The 23,738-nt window shown below is 35.8% G+C and overlaps 2 protein-coding genes and 1 long non-coding RNA gene across 3 annotated transcripts; 2 read left to right on the top strand and 1 right to left on the bottom strand.

Annotated features, from left to right (window-relative positions):
* Positions 1 to 4,556: 4,556 nt before the first annotated feature.
* LOC128203308 (uncharacterized) lies at positions 4,557 to 5,325 on the top strand. Its single transcript, XR_008255919.1, has 3 exons — positions 4,557 to 4,639; positions 5,014 to 5,046; positions 5,242 to 5,325. It is a non-coding gene; the product is annotated as an uncharacterized LOC128203308 (long non-coding RNA).
* Positions 5,326 to 5,333: 8 nt separating this feature from the next.
* Positions 5,334 to 8,309, top strand: LOC128215951 (plasminogen-like; the record flags this gene model as incomplete). Its single annotated transcript, XM_052922554.1, has 5 exons — positions 5,334 to 5,454; positions 6,152 to 6,298; positions 6,821 to 6,934; positions 7,193 to 7,231; positions 8,068 to 8,309. Coding segments are annotated over 5 exons (663 nt in total), but the record flags the coding sequence as incomplete, so codon positions are not given.
* A 31-nt stretch (positions 8,310 to 8,340) lies between these two features.
* On the bottom strand, positions 8,341 to 20,969 carry LOC128223553 (protocadherin-11 X-linked-like). Its single transcript, XM_052932833.1, has 5 exons — positions 20,825 to 20,969; positions 20,193 to 20,460; positions 14,623 to 14,756; positions 12,962 to 13,036; positions 8,341 to 10,133 (listed from the first exon to the last, which is right to left on the bottom strand). The coding sequence occupies exons 1-5, from the start codon at positions 20,913 to 20,915 to the stop codon at positions 9,877 to 9,879; spliced, it is 825 nt and encodes a 274-aa protein (XP_052788793.1). The 5' UTR covers positions 20,916 to 20,969; the 3' UTR covers positions 8,341 to 9,876.
* Between the last annotated feature and the right edge of the window lie 2,769 nt (positions 20,970 to 23,738).

Below are 23,738 nucleotides of genomic sequence, written 5' to 3'. Positions count from 1 at the left end.
CTTAAAAAAGCAATGATCATTCATTACAAATATACGTCCATTATTGCGAAAGTTTTAGTTTAATGGTAAAACTTCAAGGTTATCTGAAGTAAATAAATAAGGCACAAAACTGTTTAAGTATTTGTACTATATATAGTTTACGTATTTGTACTATATATACTAATGCCAAACATTTTTTTTATATTACAGTCTAATGTAAAGTGAATCTTTCATAACTAGAAATACATAATATCTAAAGCTACTTAAATTTGCATATGTAATGGCTTCAAATATAGTCAACTGTAGATCTTATACATTAGAAGGCATTGCTCATATAAGGAAATTTATGCTTAAATTTAGTCATTTCGAGATGTTCGGACATTGTAATACTGCAGTAATTCAGTTATTTTATGCTAGATAGTTGGTAGGAGTGACCCCTTTGATAAGTCTGAATTTTATTTAGATATTTTAGGTTATATGTCACTAAATGTTGTACAGGTCAAATGACACCAAAGCAGGAGTTAATTCCCATCAAATAAATGTGGTTTAAGTCGACATTTTAAATTTGTAAATCCCGCTTTAAATCTTTCGGATAACATGTCGTTGCGATAAAGATGGGAAGCAGCCAGTACTTTTTATGATTTCACATCTTGAAGATACGTCAGCATACTACTCTACCTTATTTTATTGAATACGGGTCATATAAATTTACGCTATGTAATGACGGTTATGTTTTTATTTATACTTGGCCTCTATTCTTTAACTAAACATTATTTGTTGGCAATTTAAAATAATCATTTTTTTTAAATCGAAGTATTCCCGGGATGATTGCATAATGCCTTAATGTAGGAACTGTACCTAACCTAGTTCTGACTTCCATAACTTTAATGATGATATCTATTTGTTTTATGATTACTACACACTTAACACGTCCAAAAAGGTAATATATGACGTGTTCGCTGAAGTTCTTTAGCTATACCTAACCCATCTAGGTAATACGCATGGCCGTATCATTGTCTTAACCCATCTAGGTAATACGCATGGCCGTATCATTGTCTTAACCCATCTAGGTAATACGCATGGCCGTATCATTGTCTTAACCCATCTAGGTAATACGCATGGCCGTATCATTGTCTTAACCCATCTAGGTAATACGCATGGCCGTATCATTGTCTTATTGTCCCCCTTTTGTTCAAATTAATAAAATTAAGCTTTCGATTGAAATAGTTTATGAAAATAAAATTGCACATATTAATATGATTATTTTGTTTAAAAAATATTCAAACAAATTATTTTATAGTTAAATTATGAAAATCATTGGTATATAACGAAATTTGGTGTCCAATGCGTACGTAATCCCTGTGATACACTAAAGGTAATTTGAAATAGCGTTGGTAATCGGACAGCAAAAACACTATCGATAATCGGTTTATGAAACCGATTAATGATCTATTATTAATCGATTTAATCGTTATTTAATTATCTTTGGTCGTCATTTTTAAGGCATACATTACATACACCAGTTTTAAGCACCGATATTCCCTTACAATATTGTTTGTACATTTCTTTGTATAAATTACATTATTTTTCAGAACGCAACTGTCCTTTAGTGTTAACAAGTTACTATTACAGAACATGAGACCACAGGCTCCAATTTTTGTCTTATATTTAGTAGTGTATGCATGATTGTGTAAAATAAACAAAACGAAAGACATTAATTTCTTTTTGATAATCAGTCAGTAACAAGTACAACAAGCAATTGGATATTCTATATGTTTACAAGGACATTTTCTTTCAGACAACTAAGAAAACTAAATTCTTACATGGTAAGAAGTAAACGGTAACATGTTTTTTAAAAATCACTTTTAAACCACAAACATGAGGGGTTGAAAACGAATCTTTTAGCTGTTGAATTACAAAGAACATTTGTAATAAGGTGCTGTAGTGACTTATTGACTTGATAAGAACATTACTAGGTAACTTAACATTGTAACGACTAGCATTAACCAGAACCAAAACATTCTGTGACAAAAATACTGGTAGTCGGTAGCAGCTACGTTCCTTGTTTCCATAATCGATTGTTCAAATTTCACTTTCGATTGTTGCCGACGTAGGCCTTTCCGATCAATTTTCGATTATAATCGATCGTCTGCCCAACACTAATTTGACGTACTATGCGCTTAATTATGTTCGCATTATCAGTAAAATATTTGCGTGTTGGTTAATTACGAAAACAGCATTTCATCATTCTTGTGGTATCCAAAAAGGTAAAGAACAGTCACATTGCGATATAAAGTTTACATTACTGGGACTTGAACGTCGGAAGTCAATATTTTGCTTCAAATAAATACTTGAAACAAAGGTATCTTAACTATTTATTCATCATTTGAAATGAACCATGGCACAGTCTACCCACAGGCCCAGTCTACCCACAGGCCTCTGAATCATTGCTTGTCACCAAAATGTTGATAAAAATCATTGTGGGTACGCATAGTGAGATAAACAACACATCTGAATATGTCTAGTGCCTTTGATATACAAAAAAGAAACAATGTAACTCAAATTTACCGGAATTCACGTTAGAGTCCAGTTTTTTTCTTGTTTTTATTAATCCATATAGAACTTGTTATTTTTAATTACTGCCTTGAAACGATGAGTTAATTTCCGTTAAGATGGTATGCGATATGTTGGTAAAACACTATTGTATTAAGACGAACAAGTAAAAATCAATGTCTAATTCTCGTCTTTTTCTAAAGTCGAAAACTGTGCAGCAAATTCCAACTTTTAATTTTCCCCGTGTGAACAGCACTATAGGTTCGTTTTTATGAGATATTTCGGAATAGAATTGTATTATCTATACACAATAGTATAAAATCACTTTGATATTTCTGTGTGTTATGCTGTTCAATTTAAAAATGATTTTTTATCAACATTTTAGTGACAATGATTCAGGGGCCTGTAAGTCTGCCCCGCTTACATAGCACTGCATTCGGTCTTTTACAAGAGTTTCATTGAGAGTTTAGCTTCTTACCGCTGTCTGATATGACATTGTCAAAACATTAGTTTGGAAAGAGGTTTGACGAAGTGTTTGAGGGAACTAATCACCTAATCGAAATTTGGTAATAGAACGAAGGCGGGGCTCATTAACCGGGCAAGACTAACCTTTGTTATCCCCCGCCGAATCGAAGGTTTCTGGAGGGGGATATTGTTTTGGCGTTTTCCATCCGTCCGTCATTACGGACGTCCGCCCGTCCTTTCGTCCGGAACCATATCTTGGTAGGCATTGATTAGAAAATTTTCAAACTTGCACAGAATGTTCCTCTTGATCAAATCTTGAACACTTCTAAAAGAAGGTCATATGGGGTCAAAAACTAGGTCACTAGGTCAAATCTTAGGAACAAATTAGAGGCATTATATATGTTCAAATATTCATGAAACGTAATTAATATAAAACTGGGTCACATATGATCGAATATTAGGTCACTATGTCAAATCTTAGAAAAATTTGTCCATATTGTCTTGAACCATATCATGGTAATGACTATTCAGATTATGTTTAAACTCGGTCAGGATGTACCCCTTGATGAAATATGGACCGCTTGTAAAAGTGGGTCACTTGGGGTCAAAAACTAGACCCTTAGCTCAAATCTTATAAAAATCGTTTGAACATATTATATGCATTATGTATGGTCTAATATTCATATAATGTGATCAGAATATTTTCCTTGATGAACTTCTTTACATGTTTAAAACTGGGTCACATGTGATAAAACAATAGAAAACTGGGTCACATGTGACGACGAATTAGGTCACTAGGTCAAATCTTACAAAAATATTGTACGAAACCATTTCATGGTAGTGATAGGTCGGATTATTTTCATACATGTATGACTGAACACATGATGATAAGTATATGTATTTTATGATGATTTACTTCCATCAACATTCCATTAACCATTATGATCGATTTTGATAGGATATAATCAATAATCACCAACATTAAGCTCCTATTTATGATTTATTTATCCCCCACAAAATCGAAGCTTTCGGGAGGTATATATTGTTTTGGCGTTGGAGATACACTAGACCTCCTTATTAGCTTAGCCCGATTCAAAATCTCCACACAGTCAACAAACCCCTACCATACACTGATCACCACTTGGTAGCAGTGAAACTCGTTTCATTTCAAATAATGAATTATAAAGTTATTTTGTTAAAGTCATATTTTGAAGCAAAATGTTGCCTTCCGACTGAGCATTTGTGGCGTAATCTATCACGTGGTATACACACACTGTTGAAACCAAGAGGATATATGTGGTTAAATTTAGATATGATTAAATAGTAATGAGCTTTATATGCTAAAGGCAGTAAAGCAGTTAAAACATCGTCGTGCTGAACTTGATCTCGTTAAATAACTGAAGAATGATCTAACCGTACCTAATAACTTTCGTGAAGCCCTTGATGGTTTGCACCAAAATAATTATTGTCATATTATTATATTACTCTAACTATTTGGTTCCGGTTGTTTGCACGGGCCGTTTGTCGTCGGCCGGAAGCTACTGCAGGGACCCCGGTGGCACTAAGGGGCAGCCGTGGTGCTATTTGACCGATCCGAACGCCGTTCCGGAATGGGAGTTCTGCGGCATTCCGGATTGTTCCGGTAGAGTGTTTTTTTTTAGTTTTGTTCTAGTTAAAACATGTAAATGTAATGAAAACAACTCCTCACAACAACACATATTAAACAGACATCATCTTTTTAAATTATGATGCAGGAGATAGCTAAGCGCGAACATTACCTCTCTCCGCCATTGGTTTGGTCTACAATAATCTCATATATCTCATATCCCCATACATGCTTCACCATGTTACGCTATGCAGTGAACGTCACGATACATGCTTCACCATGTTACGCTGTGCAGTGACGTCACGATATGATTTTAATGAAATTGGGTCTTAATGTAATAACGTAAATGTGATTTTCGTAAACCGCCAAGGCCGTGAATCCACTTGCTAACTCTATGTTCGGTGTTTCAGTGATGGATGTTGGCCAGGGTACATGTCCTAACAGTACGTACACTTCGTTATGATTGATGATACATGTACTATAATGATAGTACAATTTTCCACGCTCAAATAATTGTGTGTGTAAACATGTATATATATATATATATATATTGAGATTTAAACATTTGAATATCGTGCGGATTAACCACTGTTTTTATGCTGCTTTTTATTTCGATGATTTTTAACTGTTTTCCGTAGACTACTGTGGAGATTTCTCCAGCATGCTTGGCACGGACAACTTGTGCGCCCAGGTGAGTCCGCTCGAAAGCGGCTACTCGCGATACTTGGGGTCAGCGGTAACGTACAAGTGCGCGGCGCTACTGTCCGGCTTCATGTCCACCATCAACTACTGCCCGACCCGTCGCTGTCATACAGATTTCTACTGGACACACGTTACTATTTCGTGTGCAGGTGACAGGATTGGAAACTTAGCTTCAGTTCTTTTAAATACTCACTATTACAATGACGAATACATCTCATTAAGCATATAGTATTTAGTCTATTTACTGTATAGGAAATAGCTGTTTTATTCGTGTCGACGGTTAATTACAGCACATGTCAATGGAAGACAAGCGGGCATAGCTCTATTAAGGGTAAATTCCGGTCTCCAACTTAACAAAAGAATACAAACATAATTCAAGTTGACTTTATAAAGACAGTGCTGCTCTTAATTCAGAAACTTTCACCATTCCCGTAAGGCTTCGTCGTTCATAGCGGCAGTGTTAATGTCTTTTTTCAATCGGAGCTCATCGGTCATGTTCAATGTGAAATCAACCTTGACGTATATTGAAGGTTAATGATGTCAGAAATATTTTCATTTGACTACGCTGCAAATGGATCGCGTAGAAATTTGAATTTAGCAGTTAATCTTAATGACTTTACACTCTAGAATGATACTTATTTATGCAATTATACACTTTATTAGTATTCAATTAAAACTTGGCTTTACACAATTCACATTGAAACACGACAGTTTATTAATATTATTATATAAAAAAATCGAACTACTTCGACTGATGTACCGGGATACAACCCAGGTTGTGTTCGACGGAAAATGGCCCAAAGTGTTCCGAATTTATCATTTTTAACAATAATGTTTGTATAACAGAGAACGAATGTTACACGACCGGCCAGTCAGGGCAGTACTCCGGGCGGCGATCTTGCACAGAACATGGTTTCACGTGTCAGGCATGGTCCGACCAGTCGCCACACACACACTCGTACTCGGACCTCGCGCTCTTCCCGGACACAACGGGTCAGTCTTACTTAGTTTTAAAGCGTTATATGTAAATCAAGTCACCATTATTTTCATTCAAGATTTGACAAACTTCGTCGGATATCCGACAATACTCTTTTAAAGCTGCACTCTCACAGATTGAACGTTTTGACAACATTTTTTATTTGTCTTGGAACGAGCAAATTTTTGCGGTAATATCTGCAAACCAACCATAGAAAACTGATGACAAACGATCAGATTGAAGATTTTCATATTTCCGCCCCAAAAGTTATAATTTATGCAATTTTCTTAAACCGTTAGCAACGGTTTAATCCATAACGTATTAAATTTGGAATGAAAATATGACAATCTGCGATTTGTTATTTTGTCAGCAGTCTTTTATCACTGTTTTGCAGATATTTATGCAAAAATTGCAATTTCCAAGACATTTTTTTTTTAAAAATTTGAAAAAAACCCGGTAAATCTGTGAGAGTGCAGCTTTAAACATACGAGTACTTAAGTCATATTAATGATTTTGCATCACTCTTTTCATTATTGCAGAGTCAAGTCGAGGATCTCACTGTCGCGACCCCGGTGGCACCAAAGGACAGCCCTGGTGTTACACCACTGACCCCGCCGTCACATGGGGCTACTGTGACATACCACTATGCTCAGGTATATATCATACCAGACAGCTGCCTTGGTCAGTTTTCGATTCATTCTAAGTCTGGAATATTTACAGTTACATGTATTTCACTTTTCGTTTTTCATCTTTGGCTACTTGGCAGTAAGGGAACAAAGACCTGAGGTGGCTTGAAGCAAATTTTGATTTATAAACAAGTGAAAGTGTTTACAAGATGTCCCCTTGGTTGTATTATTGCTTGTTACTAGGAAATGGTTCAATTATTGTAAAACAAGGCTCTTTCTTTTCAGATTTGAACGTCACTGTAGATAATTGTCAGCCAACAACCAGTAAGTTCCGCAGCTGCCGGTTTGTTCTACGTTTTCTTGCTTTTATTTCGCTTGTTCCAAACGACTTGTTATTTGTATGAAACACCATCGCTTGATGCTTTTAGTTGTATAGCATTTGCTTGCGCTACATACAGCGAAATTGTATCTGCCTCCAACGAATTCTTTTAACGGTCGATTTTAAGAAACCAATATATTTTATGATAAAAATTTATGATGGGAACGTGTCCTTTGCCATTGGCAAGTATAACAACGTTATGCTAGAACCTGTTTCATTTTAGGCTTCTTTATAGCAATATTGCTTATCTAAAAAACACACACTTAAACTTGCAAGAGAGTGAGGTACAATTTCGTCGTACTTTTGCCATCTTAACAAGCTTGCTTCTCTGCCAGCTACAGCTTCTGCTACTACCAGTACTAGCTCAGTAACGACAACAACGGTTACCTTGACAACAGTTCCCACAACAACAGAGCCGTCTGCCGCTCCATCCTTGGACGGTAAACAACTTTATGTTCTTGGTTGCTGTAGTTTTCTCACGGCCTTAGCGATAGCTTGATGGTTCCACAGCTAGAAATGGCCAGACAATCTTCGAGGCCTTGTTAGGCAGGATTTCGTTGTAAGCACACTCTCGTGATATATGTCTGCCACATTCAAAGCATACACCTTATAACCGATCTAACGGTATTGCTCATGACTGTATTTTCCATTTATTACCGAATAAATTTATTGAACAGTCAAACTCTTCTCATGTTTTGACCACTATTATAACTTCATTATTAATCATACCGATGTACTATAATCATAAGTGTGCTCTATCAGAAAGATTTCACGATTGCAGGTAATGGAACGTTATATGAGCGGCTGACATCAGACAGGGCAGGGTTCGACCTACTTTCCACCATCAGTGACGTCATAAACGCCGTGTCATGTTGCCGCAAGTGCTCACACATTGTACCTTGCGTCATGGTGACGTATCACCAGAACACTGGCACGTGTACACTTTACAAAGAGAACACTAGTAACGCCGCTGCTATAGACTGTGTTGGGCTAAAATGTTATCTCTTGAAAAATTTGGTGTAGGGAAAACAAAATAACCAAGCCATTTCAAATATATACGTTTAGAATGGGTAATAGCAACAACAATAACATTTTTCAGGAAATACTCAATAGGTCTTATCTCAACCAAGTTGAAAGTATGCTGTTTGAATATATATATATATATATATAATCAAATAATAGCACTAACATATCCGTGTTAATACAAACAGCCTCGCTTATCAAAAGAAACTACAGTATGCAGAACCTTTAAAATTCAGACACCCACTCAGAAACAACACATGAAACACTTGAAAGCAAAACACCGACACTGGAAAGAGACTGGCATATTAAAGATACCTATTACTTCGTTGCCATAAAATTAGTTTCAGGGGCGGACCAGGATTTGATACTATAGGGGGGCGTAACTAAGGAGTGTAACCTTTTGACTTGCGCACCTCCCACAGAACCAAAATTAATTTAGTCTATAATGTTGAAATTGGGGTTCGGTTGTACTCCCCCAAGAAAATGTTAACACTTTCTAATCCAGAATGGGTTTTTTGGCGTACGTCTTTACTTCTTTTCTCCTATATTGAAATAAAAAGTAAACATCGGTAAATTTAGTGGAGCGCAAGCCAGGTGTGCCCCCCCCCCACATCAGCTAGTGAGGATTAATTGCCGACAGCTCGTGCAATTGAAGGCAAGTTTGTGGAAATACTCATCGATTTATCGAAGAAAAATAACGAAATTGCGCTTCAAAAACTCAAAGTGTAAAGAAGATGACACCGAGAGGGGGTGGGGGGACGTTAACCTGCGTCTACTGTTGCCTTTCGGCTGTTACATATAAGGCAACTATTTGTGTTTTCCTGTTTATACCTGATCCTTGATAAGATAGAATATGTTCGCCTAGCCTTGACTACAGTAGCGGTCAGCGGGATATTAGATTTTGGGACGTTTGACGAATAGTGTTTTTTAACTGACTGACGATGAGTTGCTAATGTTCGCTGTACTAAAGATACGAACGTAAACTTAAGACCAGGCCTTAGGGTTGTCGCACATACTATTTGATTAAACAACATAATCAAAAATCGGGACTTGGAACAATATTTTTTTTTCGAAATTGGGATCAAGCCGATCCAATCATGGCACTGAACACTATATTCCTTTTTAACCATAATACCTTTTGTTGTCGTCAGTCGACGATCAATCGTATATATAATGTGATTTGGGCTTTATAATTGTTAACATCAAAGTAGTATACGGAGTAGCTACTGTGAAATCATTAGAAATGCATAGTGATCTTGTCAAACCACCAACCTAGATCTTGGTCATGGTATAGGTACATGTCAAAATTAGGCACGAGTTCCGCTGCGAGTGTAGCTTTGACCTAACCGATTTATATACCATCAATACGGAAATAAAAAATCTTAATAAGAGATAGCTATAACTATACGAAATCGAAATGCGACCAAGTTCCTTGAATTCGTTCCAAATGTAATTAAACGTTCTGTCATGGAGAACACAATTAATGAAAATACCTACGAATACACACAACAAAACACGTCTACTCATGTAGCGGTAAAAAACCGGCATATGGACAAAGGAATGAAACTTAAATTCCTAAGATACAATCTTTGATGCCTAAAATAAGACCAACACAAAATATCCAAGCGACCGGGCCTGGCCGAAGCCCTTTCTGACGGTTGCCCATGTCAACAATGACTGTGGTGGAGCCAGTGAGCGGCGGCGTACCCCCGTCCACCGCCGTTACCACCAGGGTGTATTTGTCCCGCTCAAACTCCACGCCTGTTGTTGTGATAACACCCTGGTACATTCTGATAGCGAACTTGGCCGTCGTGTCGTCTCCCGCTGAAAACATATCAACTGTTTTAAAGGCTACGGTTTAAAGTCATTAAATATATATAAAAAAAATATCGTGATGTTTTTAATAGAGTGATTGTTGTAAGATGACAAAGTAATAAAAACAATAGTATACAATTGAACGTTCGTGTTAATAACTTTACAACCTGTATAACCTGCAACATGAAACACGTTAAAGGATTTGTTCAGTATATTTGTGTGTGTACACGAATAAAGTTGAGTTGCAAAGTTTTGACAACATTTGGAATAATCATAATTGTGGGAAAGCAATTATGGCATACAGTTGCCGCAGTTATCCAGCGGCCCCACTCTGGTTTTGCAATGTAGAGCTCCCGAGATCGATTCGATACTAGCAAATATAGGTTGTTTTTGCTAATTTTACATTTAAAGAATTTATTTATTTCGAAATAAAACCAAAATCAGATTTGCTGATAAACATGCATAAGCTGCCACAGCAATGTAAAGCTATGTTTTCTACGATATACAAATTTCAGCCTATAATGTGGCTGAAATAAATCATTTATGAATTATTTAAAGGTTAAGCGGGAAATTATAAACGCAATCATTTTTAATGACTACAGCTAGTGTGATGATAATGTTAATTAATTATAAATACGATCAGATCGGACTAAAGAAGAGCGCTGTCAGTTTTTATCTCGTTGTCAAGAACATCAACACCGCCGCAAACAAGTGTACTGACACCAAGGCTCCATTATATTGACATTTTATTCGAAAAACAACGACAAACAAATAAACGAGCTAAAAGGAAAAATAATGTCAATTGATAAATCAAGGTACTGAAAGTACTGCTGGTTGGTGATTGTTATTAATATTACACTTTTACTTTCGTTTTCGCCAGTATTTTATGCATACCATGGAACCTTTCGAATATTGTTTCGCACAATGATCACACGTATATTTATCAGTATATCAAATAAAATATGACAGTATTTGCCATTCCATGGACATATTTTAATCTGCCTCTCCTGACGACATCTTGACTTAGTTATATCCAATATCAACAATATTGTTTATGCATTGATATAAATAGCATATGTAGAGTAATATGTATATTTGCACAGTGAAAAAACTGTATATTAATATGCGCATGTGAATTATATTCAAAACAAACAGTAGGATAATAAATATACATTTTCATGTAACAAGTAAATATAACAGCATACACGGTACATAAATATAGATCGTAGTTAAACACATTAATTTGTGTATCCTTTATAAGAAGTATCAGCCATTGAAATATTATAGTATATATAGTATAGTAATGTACATAATTATATTCAAGAGACATGTCCTTCATCCTTGACCCACACGAAAACACACACAAATAGGTTGTGAGCAGAGTTGTTTGAATGGAAGCCGGATGTTTTACCTTGTTGATGTTCTTTGTTGTTATTTTGACCTTGCACTTTTGCGCTCCAGGCTGTTTTCTAGTGTGCGCGGTTCGACAATAGTACAGTCTCCATCAGCAGAGTTAACCAAGAACTTGTTAGTCCTATGTGACCTGAACCTTATATACAGATTGAATTGCAAAACCTTTAAATTACGATACTTTAATTATCAATTTGCAGAGGAACGGCCATAAACCAGTAAATATAATCAATTATATTTTCGAATGTATTCCGTAATGTGTATACGCGGGAAAGGTACGCGCGTGTTTGTCATAATTATCTGTACTCAAGCAAAGCAATTTAATGAGTTTTCTATTATTTGTTTCATAATTGTAGAAATATATTTTAAAGGAGAAAAAAATAAGATAGCCATTTGGTTAAAGGATGAAACTTAAGACTACTTTATGGGTCAATATATGACTTAATTAAACATGGGGAACCGATCTGTATGCTCTTGGGAAGTCACAAAAATGTTTGTAACATATTCTTTGAAACAAAGTATGGTTAAAACAGGGTTTTTATACCGTAACTTGAAATATTTCACCTAAAATTATACTACTGAGTAAAATTTGCAACATAAATGTAAAATTCGGAATTTATTTCGTATTATCAGGTATTATATGCAATAAAAAAAATAGCCCTCATTTTGTAATTTGGTAAATCCGTCATAGTTCAGATATTTCCGTATTTATTTGAACTGTTACAAAATAAAGCAGATGTATATGAATGTTGTCTATTTGCATAGAAGGTATAAGGATGTTAATTAGTAATGTATAACCTTTTAAATGCTGGAAAGGTAGTTATTTGGCAATATCCGCTTAACCTAAGTTTTGACCTTAATGTAAAGACAATTGACTTAGATTGTAGACCAATTATTGTGCCTATTATATAATGTTGTAGAAATTAAGCACTAATGAGATGAAGTTTTGAAATAAAAAAATCTAAATAGTGACTTCTAATTGCCTTTTTTAAGCAATAACGTTCTTTCAAAACACAGGAAATATATTTAAGTGCAAACTTTTTATTTTAAAATATGATTTGTTTTCAGTAATATATCGTTAATAGACAATAATTACCCACGTGCGAGCCTCACGTACTCTCCAGTTACAATGTATGTGGCGTATGCTTATAACCGGAAAACGTTGGTTAACTGTTAATAGAAAACAAGGACCCTTTTTTCAAAATTAGCCTCTGAAATTTCCCATTTTCAGCAAAAAATCCAAACAAAAAGCAATATGTTTTTTACATATCCGAAACAAAAATCGAATAATTTGAACTCCTCTGGGTTCTCATTTGTAAACCACGAAGCTTAATCACCTTCGAAAAATAATTTGACGATGATGGTAGATGGAGGTGAACGAAGATGACGGGTTATGCTTTTGTTTGTGTTCAATAGCATTGGCTTACCTTGAATCGCATACGTCAAGTCATTGTTTACGTTTCCGTCAACATCGGACGCCATTACTGTGGTCACCGCTGAACCTGTAAGACATTCAAAACAAAAAGTATATAGTATATTTGTGTTACCAAAGCAAAGTCGGCCGATTGTTCACAAATGTGTTCAAGTTAACAACGTTGTTATCAAAATCATAGTAAACCTTTTCATTATGTGATCACATTTAAACAAAACATACACGCGTGAACATTTTTTTAAAAACTAAAAAAAAAGCATGCATATCACCAGTAAAACAATGGTAATACTGTATCTCACAAGTGTAACCATGGAAGTACTGTACCTCACAAGTGTAACCATGGAAGTACTGTATCTCACAAGTGTAACCATGGAAGTACTGTATCTCACAAGTGTAACCATGTAAATACTGCAGATCACAAGTGTAACCATGGAAGTACTGTATCTCACAAGTGTAACCATGGAAGTACTGTATCTCACAAGTGTAACCATGGAAATATTGCAGATCACAAGTGTAACCATGGAAATACTGCATATCACAAGTGTAACCATGGAAATACTGTATCTCACAAGTGTAACCATGGAAATACTGCATATCACAAGTGTAACCATGGAAGGACTGTATCTCACCAGTGTAACCATGGAAGTACTGTATCTCACAAGTGTACCCATTGAAATACTGTATCTCACAAGTGTAACCATGGAAGGACTGTATCTCACCAGTGTAACCATGGAAGTAGTGTATCTCACAAGTGTACCCATTGAAATACTGTATCTCACAAGTGTAACCATGGAAGTACTGTATCTCACAAGTGTAACCATGTAAATACTGCAGATCACAAGTGTAACCATGGAAGTACTGCATATCACAAGTGTAACCATGTAAATACTGCAGATCACAAGTGTGACCATGGAAGTACTGTATCTCACAAGTGTAACCATGTAAATACTGCAGATCACAAGTGTAACCATGGAAGTACTGCATATCACAAGTGTAACCATGTAAATACTGCAGATCACAATTGTAACTATGGAAGTACTGTATCTCACAAGTGTAACCATGTAAATACTGCAGATCACAAGAGTAACCATGGAAGTACTGTATCTCACAAGTGTAACCATGGAAAAACTGCAGATCACAAGTGTAACCATGTAAATACTGCATATCACAAGTGTAACCATTGAAATACTGCATATCACAAGTGTCACCATTGATATATCCCAGATCATAAGTGTAACAATCGAAATACTGCAGATCACAAGTGTAATCATGGAAATACTGCAGATCACAAGTGATTCAATATGAATTCGAATGTGGTAAAGATTTTAAAGTAAACAACGATTATGTTTAAATCGTTGTTGTTGTTTTTTTAAAAATCTGAACAATTGGTCGAGATGTTTTTTGTTTGATGAAAAACTATATGTAATAATATACACAATCAATAATCCTGGTATTATATTGTGATTTCCATTTTACAATCTCTGGCCGATTCTGTCTTCTTGGTTATATCATTCCATCTGTAACGTGTAATTGTGAGTTTTACTAAAGTGGTGCAGCACGTTAGATTATACGTCAATGCTATTTTGTCTCCAGTCCAAATAGTTATATAAACTAAAGTTGGTATTCCAAGTCTTGTTTTTACCTAGTCCTTCTCACCTTTGACTTTGCCGAGCCCCGGTGCAATATAGACGGTGGTGGGGTTGTTGGAGAACATCGGCGCGTTGTCGTTACGGTCTTCAACCTCGATAGTTATCGTCATCGTCACCGTCGACGGAACAGAGTTACGGGCCCTGTTGCGTTTAAGTTAATACAACTCGGTTATTTTGGTGGCAGCATTAAAATTGGAGTTCGAGATTTAGTGCATATTAAACATGTTCCGGATTGCTGTTCAACTTCTTTTAGATAAACAGTGAATGCTACTGGTGCCTATTTGGTTTCAAGCAAATCGGAAAAATTGAGAATCTCAATAGCTAACTAGTAACCTCAACCATTTTGCGTGTGCAGATCTACCAGTTATAAACTTTCTAATACACACAAGACAAAACTACATATCTGTTGAATTCTTAATGGGGCTCACTCATGTGGTTGTAAAATGCACTTTTTGTATGACAAAATAAAATGAGTTTGGGCACTTGGCGGCTCTTGCGAAATGGAAATATCCAAGATGGCGCTCAAAATGGCCGCCATCAATTGCCCTGCAGCAAAAATACTATGTTCGAATATGGCTTTTTTCATTAAATATCTAAGAGTGATTATTCACATGTATATTACTTCTCTCATAATGTACATCAAATTGAGATATGAGATTTAGCACTTCAAGGTCAACGTCAAGGTCATTTCAAGGTCAAAGTATGAAAACTTCCCAGAAATTTGATTTTTCCTATTTACTTTTCTTCTTTTAAAATTAATCTATGTTTAGTTTTCTTCTAAATGTGGTGACCGAGTTGTAAATTGTTTCTTCATTTAAAACAATATTTTATAGTTAATCTTTTATATTGTTTGAAAACGCCATGGTTCCATACTATAACAGCTGGACAAAGATGGTTGCAAAATTGGTATTGCTGTAATCTTATAGCAAACTGTGCTAGTGTTACACTCTCAGGTTTATCTAAATGCATGGCATGTATCTATTTCATAATATTCTTTATGCCGACATACATATCTGACCTCTCCATGTCAAGTTCAAGCTCATTTCAGCCGTTTTCAAGGTCATGGTCATTTCAAGGTCAAGATATGAAAAATACCCCAAATAAAGTTTTATCCGCTGTTCCTTTTTCAAATTTCAATTAAATTTACGTTAAATATGTGTCTAAAATCGTGGAGAGAATAGTAAAGTATATGTTCTTTCATTTAAAACAATACTTCAGGGTGTTGGTTTTATTTTATATTTTTTGAAACGGCCACCGCAAATGGTTTCATACCTTTACAAGGTACCAATTAAAGGAGGTAGCAAGATTGTTATTGCTGTATGAGTCTTATGGCAAATTGTGCTAGTGTTACACTAAAGTAATGTGTATATATCTTAATGTACAACATGTATCTATTTCATTCTTTGCTTCATGTTGACTTACTTATCTGATCACTTCAAGGTCAAGGTCTGACATACTTTAGAGACGGGCGATCTCGAAAAGTAGGCTTTATAATAGTTACTTCTACGACAACCTTTTATTTATTATAATAACGAAGGTACAATTCTGTATCATAACCCTAGAATCACTTTAATATTGACCATAATTTGCTCTGTTATGTGGGTTAAGTTGTAACTGTAAGTGTATTATAAACAAGGGAAAGTTACAGCCCGGACACGGCAACCTATACTCTACGTCCTTATATGCAGCATTCCATTGTGAATAAACACTAAGTGTGACCTTGACTTTAGAGGTAGGGACACGGTTCTTGCACGCGACACGTCGTCTTGGTATGCCGAACACATGTGGCAAGTTATTTTAAAATATGTCCATACTATTCTGATTTATTGAGTCGGACGGACGGACGGACAGACGGACAAACGGTGCGATTTTAATATACCCACCTTCGGGGGCATAAAAATGAAACACTGCTTGTATTTAGACATAGGTATATTTAAAGTCATGAAAACGCCAATTTCTAATTTTCCATTATGCAACGTGTAGATACCTGTTTTCAGAAACTCTGACACTGAAAATATATGTATTCATGATAACCAGTTCTGCAATTATGCTGTAAATAAGCATGCGTTGGTAAAGTTTAAAAAGAGAGAAAAAAGCGAGATATCCCCATTTTTGCGTATTTTGTATTTGTATTTGGACCTTGAAACAAACTTGACCTCGACAATGAAGAGATAATTAATGCATTTTAACATGAAAAACATTATGAAATACACGCATGCATATGCATTTAGATTCAAGATTCTAACAGCACTTTCAATATTCAGACCAACTTAAGCACTTTGTAATGGCATGTAGTCTTGATGGAGAAGAACTTTATAAGCTATGCTTTCGATCCAATCCATTTCAATATTATAATGTGTGTGTGCATATTCTGTGTAGTTTGTTTGTATATGTTGAATAAAATAAGTTTAAATCAACTTTGGCGGTTTCAAAAAAACATTAAACCACTACATTGAAGTATTGTTTAAAATGAAGGAACATACCATTTGAAATTCTGCCATCCGTTTTTGACCAAAACTACGCATATATATAAAAAAACAAAAACAACAACAACAACAACAACAGTATAACAGGAAAATTTTATTTTTTCGGTAAATTTTATTATTTGATCTTGAAATAAAATTGACATTGACCTTGAAGTAGTTAAGGTTATTAAGTCAATTTAAAGTACATTAAGAACTAATGGTTGTCCGGTTAGCGCAGTGGTTAGCGCACTCGCTTCTCACCTAGGCGACCCGGGTTCGATTCCCGGCTTTGGCGCATGTGAGTTTGGTTTGTGGTCACCAAGCCGGACAAGTGGGTTTTCTCCGGGTTCTCCGGTTTCCCCCACAACACAAGACCACACTCTCGCGTAAAATCGTGCCAACGAGAGTGATTAATATAATGTTGTAATAACTTGTTTCACAATCGTTGTAAAATTAATATGTTTAAACTAAACTAACTAATGTTCAGGGCGGTTCCATCAATTTACGTGAGAGGGGTCGTAACTTAGTGGCGCAAACCTTTGGCATACTCTCCTATCTCAGAACCGAAAGTATATATGACATAAGCTATTTGTATGCTGGTTAGAGGTTACGCCGTTTAGAAAATGTTAACAATTTGTAGTCGGGAACGGTGCTATTTTTGGCGTTTTTATTACTTCTTTTCACTCATATTGAACAAATAAAGAAAACTTGGACGATTCTAGAGGGGGTGCGCACAGGGTGCGCCCCCTGCTCTCAAGCCGCTAGTGATATCCATGCGAATATTCACCCTTATATTTAAACATTACATTTTTACTGAATTGGCAATTCATGGCAGCCATCTGTTATTATCACTTTAAGCTTAGTTTGAATATTGACTGTGTGTACGCCAATTTGAACATCTCCATGGTAACAGCAGAAAATGGTGCATTCCAAAAAATATCGAATGATGACTTGGAACCCAGACTTATGATTTTGAATAGCGTTGTAACGCGATTTAAAAGGTTAAGTCATCCTTCTATTGGCGTATGAGTCCTTGTGGGAGTGAGGTTTGTGTAGCCACAAACTCGACACTCACAACAGAAAATTCCTATTAATAGTAACAAATGTCGCCAGCCGATTTACCACCAAAAATATAGTTTGAGAAAGTGCAGACTATATTAATTGCAAGCTATGATTCAAATAACCAAGATAGATTTGACAAAGCAAGAAGCAATCATAACGCAATTTCTGTTTAAATAATTTAATCTGTTGAACTTGAAAGATAACATTAAAGTAATATCCCTGCACCAAAAGATGAATGAACATCGAAACGTAAACAAAGAATTACTATCCACTCTAAGCGCATCATTCAATCACGTGACGCAATGATGAAGCCAAGTGAATTTACAGTCGAAGAGAGATAATCCTATAATGAGATAATGCAGTAAGTTAATCAGATTTCACTGCCTTGCCTTTGTAAAGAAGAAGCGGGAAATCCAAGCTTGATTGATTGTCGTGCACATTCGAAGTCTACAGAGATGTTTGTTTTACTTTGTTTTAGAAAACCTGATTGTTTTACTTTGAATCTGATGTTCTGATGGTTAGTATTGATTTGCATTTGTAGTCTTTTGTGTTTGTCTTGGATTAGCAATGGATTGGAATGATCATTATTTCATTCAGCTGCATTTATTTAGTTTTGTCATGTATTTTTACGACATCAGCAGATTTTGTAATTAAACCGAGAATGGCAGTTCCGTGATATTCTTTTAGCCTCTTTCCATATAATAATATATGTGGGTTTGGTCACTGATGATAACATGCATGGAAAACAGAAGTCACCATGGGTGTACGAGGGAGTAGGAGTGTTTGATTCCATAAATCAGTAAGTTATATGTCAATGATTTGTTTTATGATGTACCGGTTGATGTAATCGCTTGTATTATATGTGTGTTTTATATGCTTTAGCCATTTAATCTGCCACTGCACACGATTAAAACATACCTGGTATAAGATATAAGACTATTTACGATGTTAACTTATAAACATGTTATTATTCATTACCTTATGATTGATTATATTTATATTTTCATGACGCTCCGATATTATATCTACATTCGATAATGTTGAATATAGAGATATTGAAGAACACTGTGTTTGTTGTTTGAATTTTAACTGCTACATATGGTAACCTGGACATATAGACCCACCCTCGCTTAGGAATTACAAATGTATTCCCATCTTAAAACCTCGAATGACCTAGAAAGCAACAATGGTCTCATTGATCTTAATTATCACACAGTTTCCCTGCTTAAAACATCACGTGATAGCCCACGTGGGAATAACAAACGTGCTAACGTGCTGACGAGTTACCTGACGATAAAGAAATAGAAGAGAGTTTCTGACCATATAGACAATGAAGGAAAAAAAGTTTTGAAATAAAAGATTTTATGCTAACTTTATATGATGTATATATATCTACAATTGTTTGAAATCAATTATTTAATTTTTCATCATTTTAATTAAGAAACCATTTCTCTTAAATCTGTTTTATTTTCGAAGTTGTTTTGTGAATAACATAGGCAAACTCTTTCTAATGAGTAAAGTTTAGTATATATATACTCATATGTAACACCATATGATGGAGTTCTGCTCGGATTGGTTACGTTCTCCATCATTGTTTGCCTTCTTACACAGCGATATTAATTTTATTGTCAATAAAATATTAATTTTTCATTTACTATCATGCTTCAATAAACCTGGGGCGGTCCCTATGGTTGTTTTACACTCGGACTCTTAGATTCACTGTGCAACATATCAGCACCTTATTATCGTAAATCATAATGGTGAAAACCCGTATAAAACCCTGTTCATACAGCGCTATCAGCGCTTTGATCTTGTCAGTTTTCAAGTTTCATTGACTGTACCGGCGTGGGTCTGTACCTCACTAAAACCAGAATATTGGTTTATACCTCAAGTGTATTTTCCCTGCAATTTCGGTATCAAAGAGTAAACTAGTAATAATGTAAGTGTTCTTAGATGCATTAACGGAAAAAATGGGCCAAACTTTGAGCGAGTCCCTTTAAGTACACCAGAAACTTATCGTAAAACAAACAATAATAAACAGTTGACTCACTCGAATGCAACAACATAAGATCGCACGAACTCATAATCGAGGGCAGCTGAAAATTCCACGGTGACGTGTCCTGTGTTGTTCACACTGAACGTGTCTGGAACGCTTGCATACGTGATGATGTACTCTTCGGGTTCACTTACGGCTTTTAACTTCGTGAACACTGTTCCTACCGCGAAGTTTTCCGCTAGTTTTGTTGCAAGGGTAACGTTACCATCGGTACGTCCTAGCGCGGGTTTCTCCCAGTGTACAAGCTCTAATTGCTGCTCCTCTGGAAAAAGTCATAAATATAAACTCAAGTATGCTATATTTACTAGTAATATTATCAATGTTCTAAAGAAAAAAAGGTTTGGGTGGACAAACACAATCTTCCTACGCAGCTTAAACCGTTTGAATAAAAAACTTTCTTTAAATTGTTTGCTTGGAAACAGTGCTTTATGTAATGATGTATATATACGCGTAGATCTACATAACTAGATGTAAGTAGATGTGCCTTTTGATATAACGGCGATACATTTTATCTGTTTTATTGTGCTTTTCAACTTATATGCATGTACATCAGTTTCATTCAGTCCCTTCAAAACGGAAACAATTTAATTTATTGAAATACCAAAAACACGGAAATAAGTATATACCAGTGTGTTTATACTCCCAGAAAACTATATATATTGTTAAATATAATATCCCTTTTAAGAATTTCATTTTTCCGTTCAAAAACGATTCCATTTACACGAAGGATCAGCGTTATCATTTAACTGATCTATTAAACAATTTCAGACATAAAACAGTTTAATGTTTTGTTGTTATGGCGAGGACAATTGTAGAAAGGAAAACATATTCACGATTATTAAATATTTAACAGCTTTCTTTGGTAAATCATAATGGTTATTATCAGTTGCCGGAGTCCATTTGTCTAGAGAATATTTAATTGATACCTTGTGATTTATCAATTATAGAAGTGATTTTTGAATGATTAGTGTTTTTAAAAATGAAATCCACTAGGCTTCATAAACAATAACACCCCGTTTTCCGTACACACACAGAATGTTGTTTAAAATGCACGAGTTTGTATATTGGTGCTGTGTAAGCTTATTCATACTGATGATACTCGCACTCGGGTAAGACCCATTCGGCGAGTGCTCCGATAAGATTGTTAGTCATTGTGGTATTTGGAGCCCAGAGCACAGACAGAACGTTACCCTGGTTAGAGTTACCTTGGCGTTTTTAAGCGCACCAGTATTAAGCAGTGTCATAGGGAATCATCATGAACGCCCCTCTCAGAAGAGGATTAGTATAGTGGTATGGCGGCGAATCGAACCTGCAACCCCTGGATTAACAATTATCACTAGACCACGGATCCGCCACAGTCTGTATACTTTGTGGAAGAGTCATTATAATAGTATACGCCATGCATGTTGTATGGTGATGTTGTTAGATGATATTCAAACCGTGAAGAGCAAATCAGGGTTCCCTACAGGTACATTTTGTTTTCAAACAATATTATTTCAAGTCCATTTCGTCAATGTGGTCATATTGAATCAATTGAGCACTATTTCTTGTACTGCAACATCTATCACCAGCACAGATTAACCCTTCTACACAACATTAAACTAAATCAACCTATTCAGGCGCATAGCTAGGGGTATGACAAAAACTCAGACCCGTCAAAAGTTCATTACGCAACTGCGTATATGCTTACAGTCAGCTATGTGCCTGCTATCACAATCCACACGATCATATAACGGTGATTACACATACCGAACAATTAACGTCATGTCCATAGATGTTATCCTTCACAAAGAAACTATGACTTACTGGGGATTCACCTTAATTTCGAGTAAAGACCTGTCCACACACTAATACTAAATATATGTGTATAATCTGTAAAGTCTCTAACCTGTATATACCTGTATATACATGCACAGTGTCTCACATGTAGAGTATCTTACCTGTGTCTATCATACACGGTGTCTTACCTGTACGGTGTATTAACTGTGTCTAGCCTTTCTGTGTCTTGGTCTGTATATAACCTGTACGGTGTTTTATCTGTGTATAACCTCTACTTTGTCTTACCTGTGTATAACTTATACGGTGTCTTACCAGTGTATAACCTATACGGTGTCTTACCTGTATATAACCTATACGGTGTCTTCCCTGTGTCTAACGTGTACGGTTTCTTACCTGTGTATAACCTATACGGTGTCTTCCCTGTGTTTAACCTGTACGATGTCTTCCCCGTGTATAAGCTGTTCGGTGTCTTACCTGTGTATAACCTGTAAAATGTCTTAAATGTGCATAACCTGTACCGTATCTCACCTGTATATAACCCTTACTGTGTCTAAGCTGTGTATAACCTGTACTGTTTCTTACCTGTGTATAACCTGTACTCTTTCTTACCTGTGTATAATCTGCATTGTGTCTAACCTTTGTATAAACTCAACATTGTCTTACCTGTTTAAAACCTATACGGTGTCTTACCTGTGTTAAACATGTACTGTGTCTTACATGTGTACAACCTGTACGCTGTCTTACCTGTGTCTCACCTGTACGGTGTCTAACATGTGTATAACCTCTACTGTTTCTTACCTGTGTCTAACCTGTACGGTGTCTTCCCTGTGTATAAGATGTACCGTGTCATACCTGTTAATAATATGTAAGATGTCTTACCCGTGTCTAACATGTACGGTGTCTTCCCTGTGTAGAACATGTATGGTGTCAAACCTGTGCATAACATGTAGCGTGTCTTACCTGTGGATAATATGTAAGATGTCTTACCTGTGTATAACCTCTACTGAGTCTTACCTGTATATATTCTATACCGTGTCCAACTTGTGTATAAGCTGTACGTTGTCTTACCTGTGCATTACCTGTACAGTTGTGGTGATGTTTCATTTCTATTTAGTTGGACTGTATGGTAACTTTGGAAAGCTTGTAATGAATAAAGAAGAAAGAATAACCTTTAAGTAATTTTAATTTCATGTATTTGTTACAATGTACATAATATTTAATGTAATTCGTCAATAGATGTGTATCCAAGTAATTTCAAATAAAGTAATGTAAAGTTCTGTAAAGTCAAGGTTCTTAAGCAAAGTTAAGTTTTTTTAACAACTCCACCTTGTCATATATGTAGTCTTACCATCTCCGCCCAGAATCCCACGAAAGCACACGTGCATAATAATTATGTCAGATCTCCAATCTGAAGGAGAAATCTCCGTCCATTACAGACGGATACATATCCGTCCATTACAGACGGAGAGATCTCCAGCCTTTACAGACGGAAATACAAAGTACAAAGATTTTGATGTTTAAATGGTTCTGGGCGGGAATGAAAACTATACCATACATAATTGGTATACATGAAACATATAAGAAATTGGCGTTCTTCGCGACAAGAGTGTCTTACCTGTGTATAATCAGTACGGTGTCTTACCTGTGTATAACCTCTACTGTGTCTTACCTGTGTATAACAGGTGTGGTGTCTTACCTGTGTATAACAGGTGCGGTGTCTTACATGTGTATAACCTGTACCGTGTCTAACCTGTGAGTACT

This window comes from Mya arenaria, chromosome 2, assembly GCF_026914265.1.
Source record: "Mya arenaria isolate MELC-2E11 chromosome 2, ASM2691426v1".
In the NCBI taxonomy this organism is placed as follows: Eukaryota; Metazoa; Mollusca; class Bivalvia; order Myida; family Myidae; genus Mya; species Mya arenaria.
This window is presented reverse-complemented; position numbering and strand designations above follow the sequence as displayed.

What these genes read in the sequence shown, in the direction of transcription:
- LOC128223553 (XM_052932833.1), bottom strand. Translation starts at nt 20,915, where the DNA reads ATGGAATCGTTTTTGAACGGAAAAATGAAATTCTTAAAAGGGATATTA. An exon ending in CTGGGAGTATAAACACACTG is followed by an intron (nt 20,461 to 20,824) that starts GTATATACTTAT and finishes GACTTTTTCCAG; the next exon opens with AGGAGCAGCAATTAGAGCTT. An exon ending in GGGGCTCGGCAAAGTCAAAG is followed by an intron (nt 13,037 to 14,622) that starts GTGAGAAGGACT and finishes AATGTCTTACAG; the next exon opens with GTTCAGCGGTGACCACAGTA.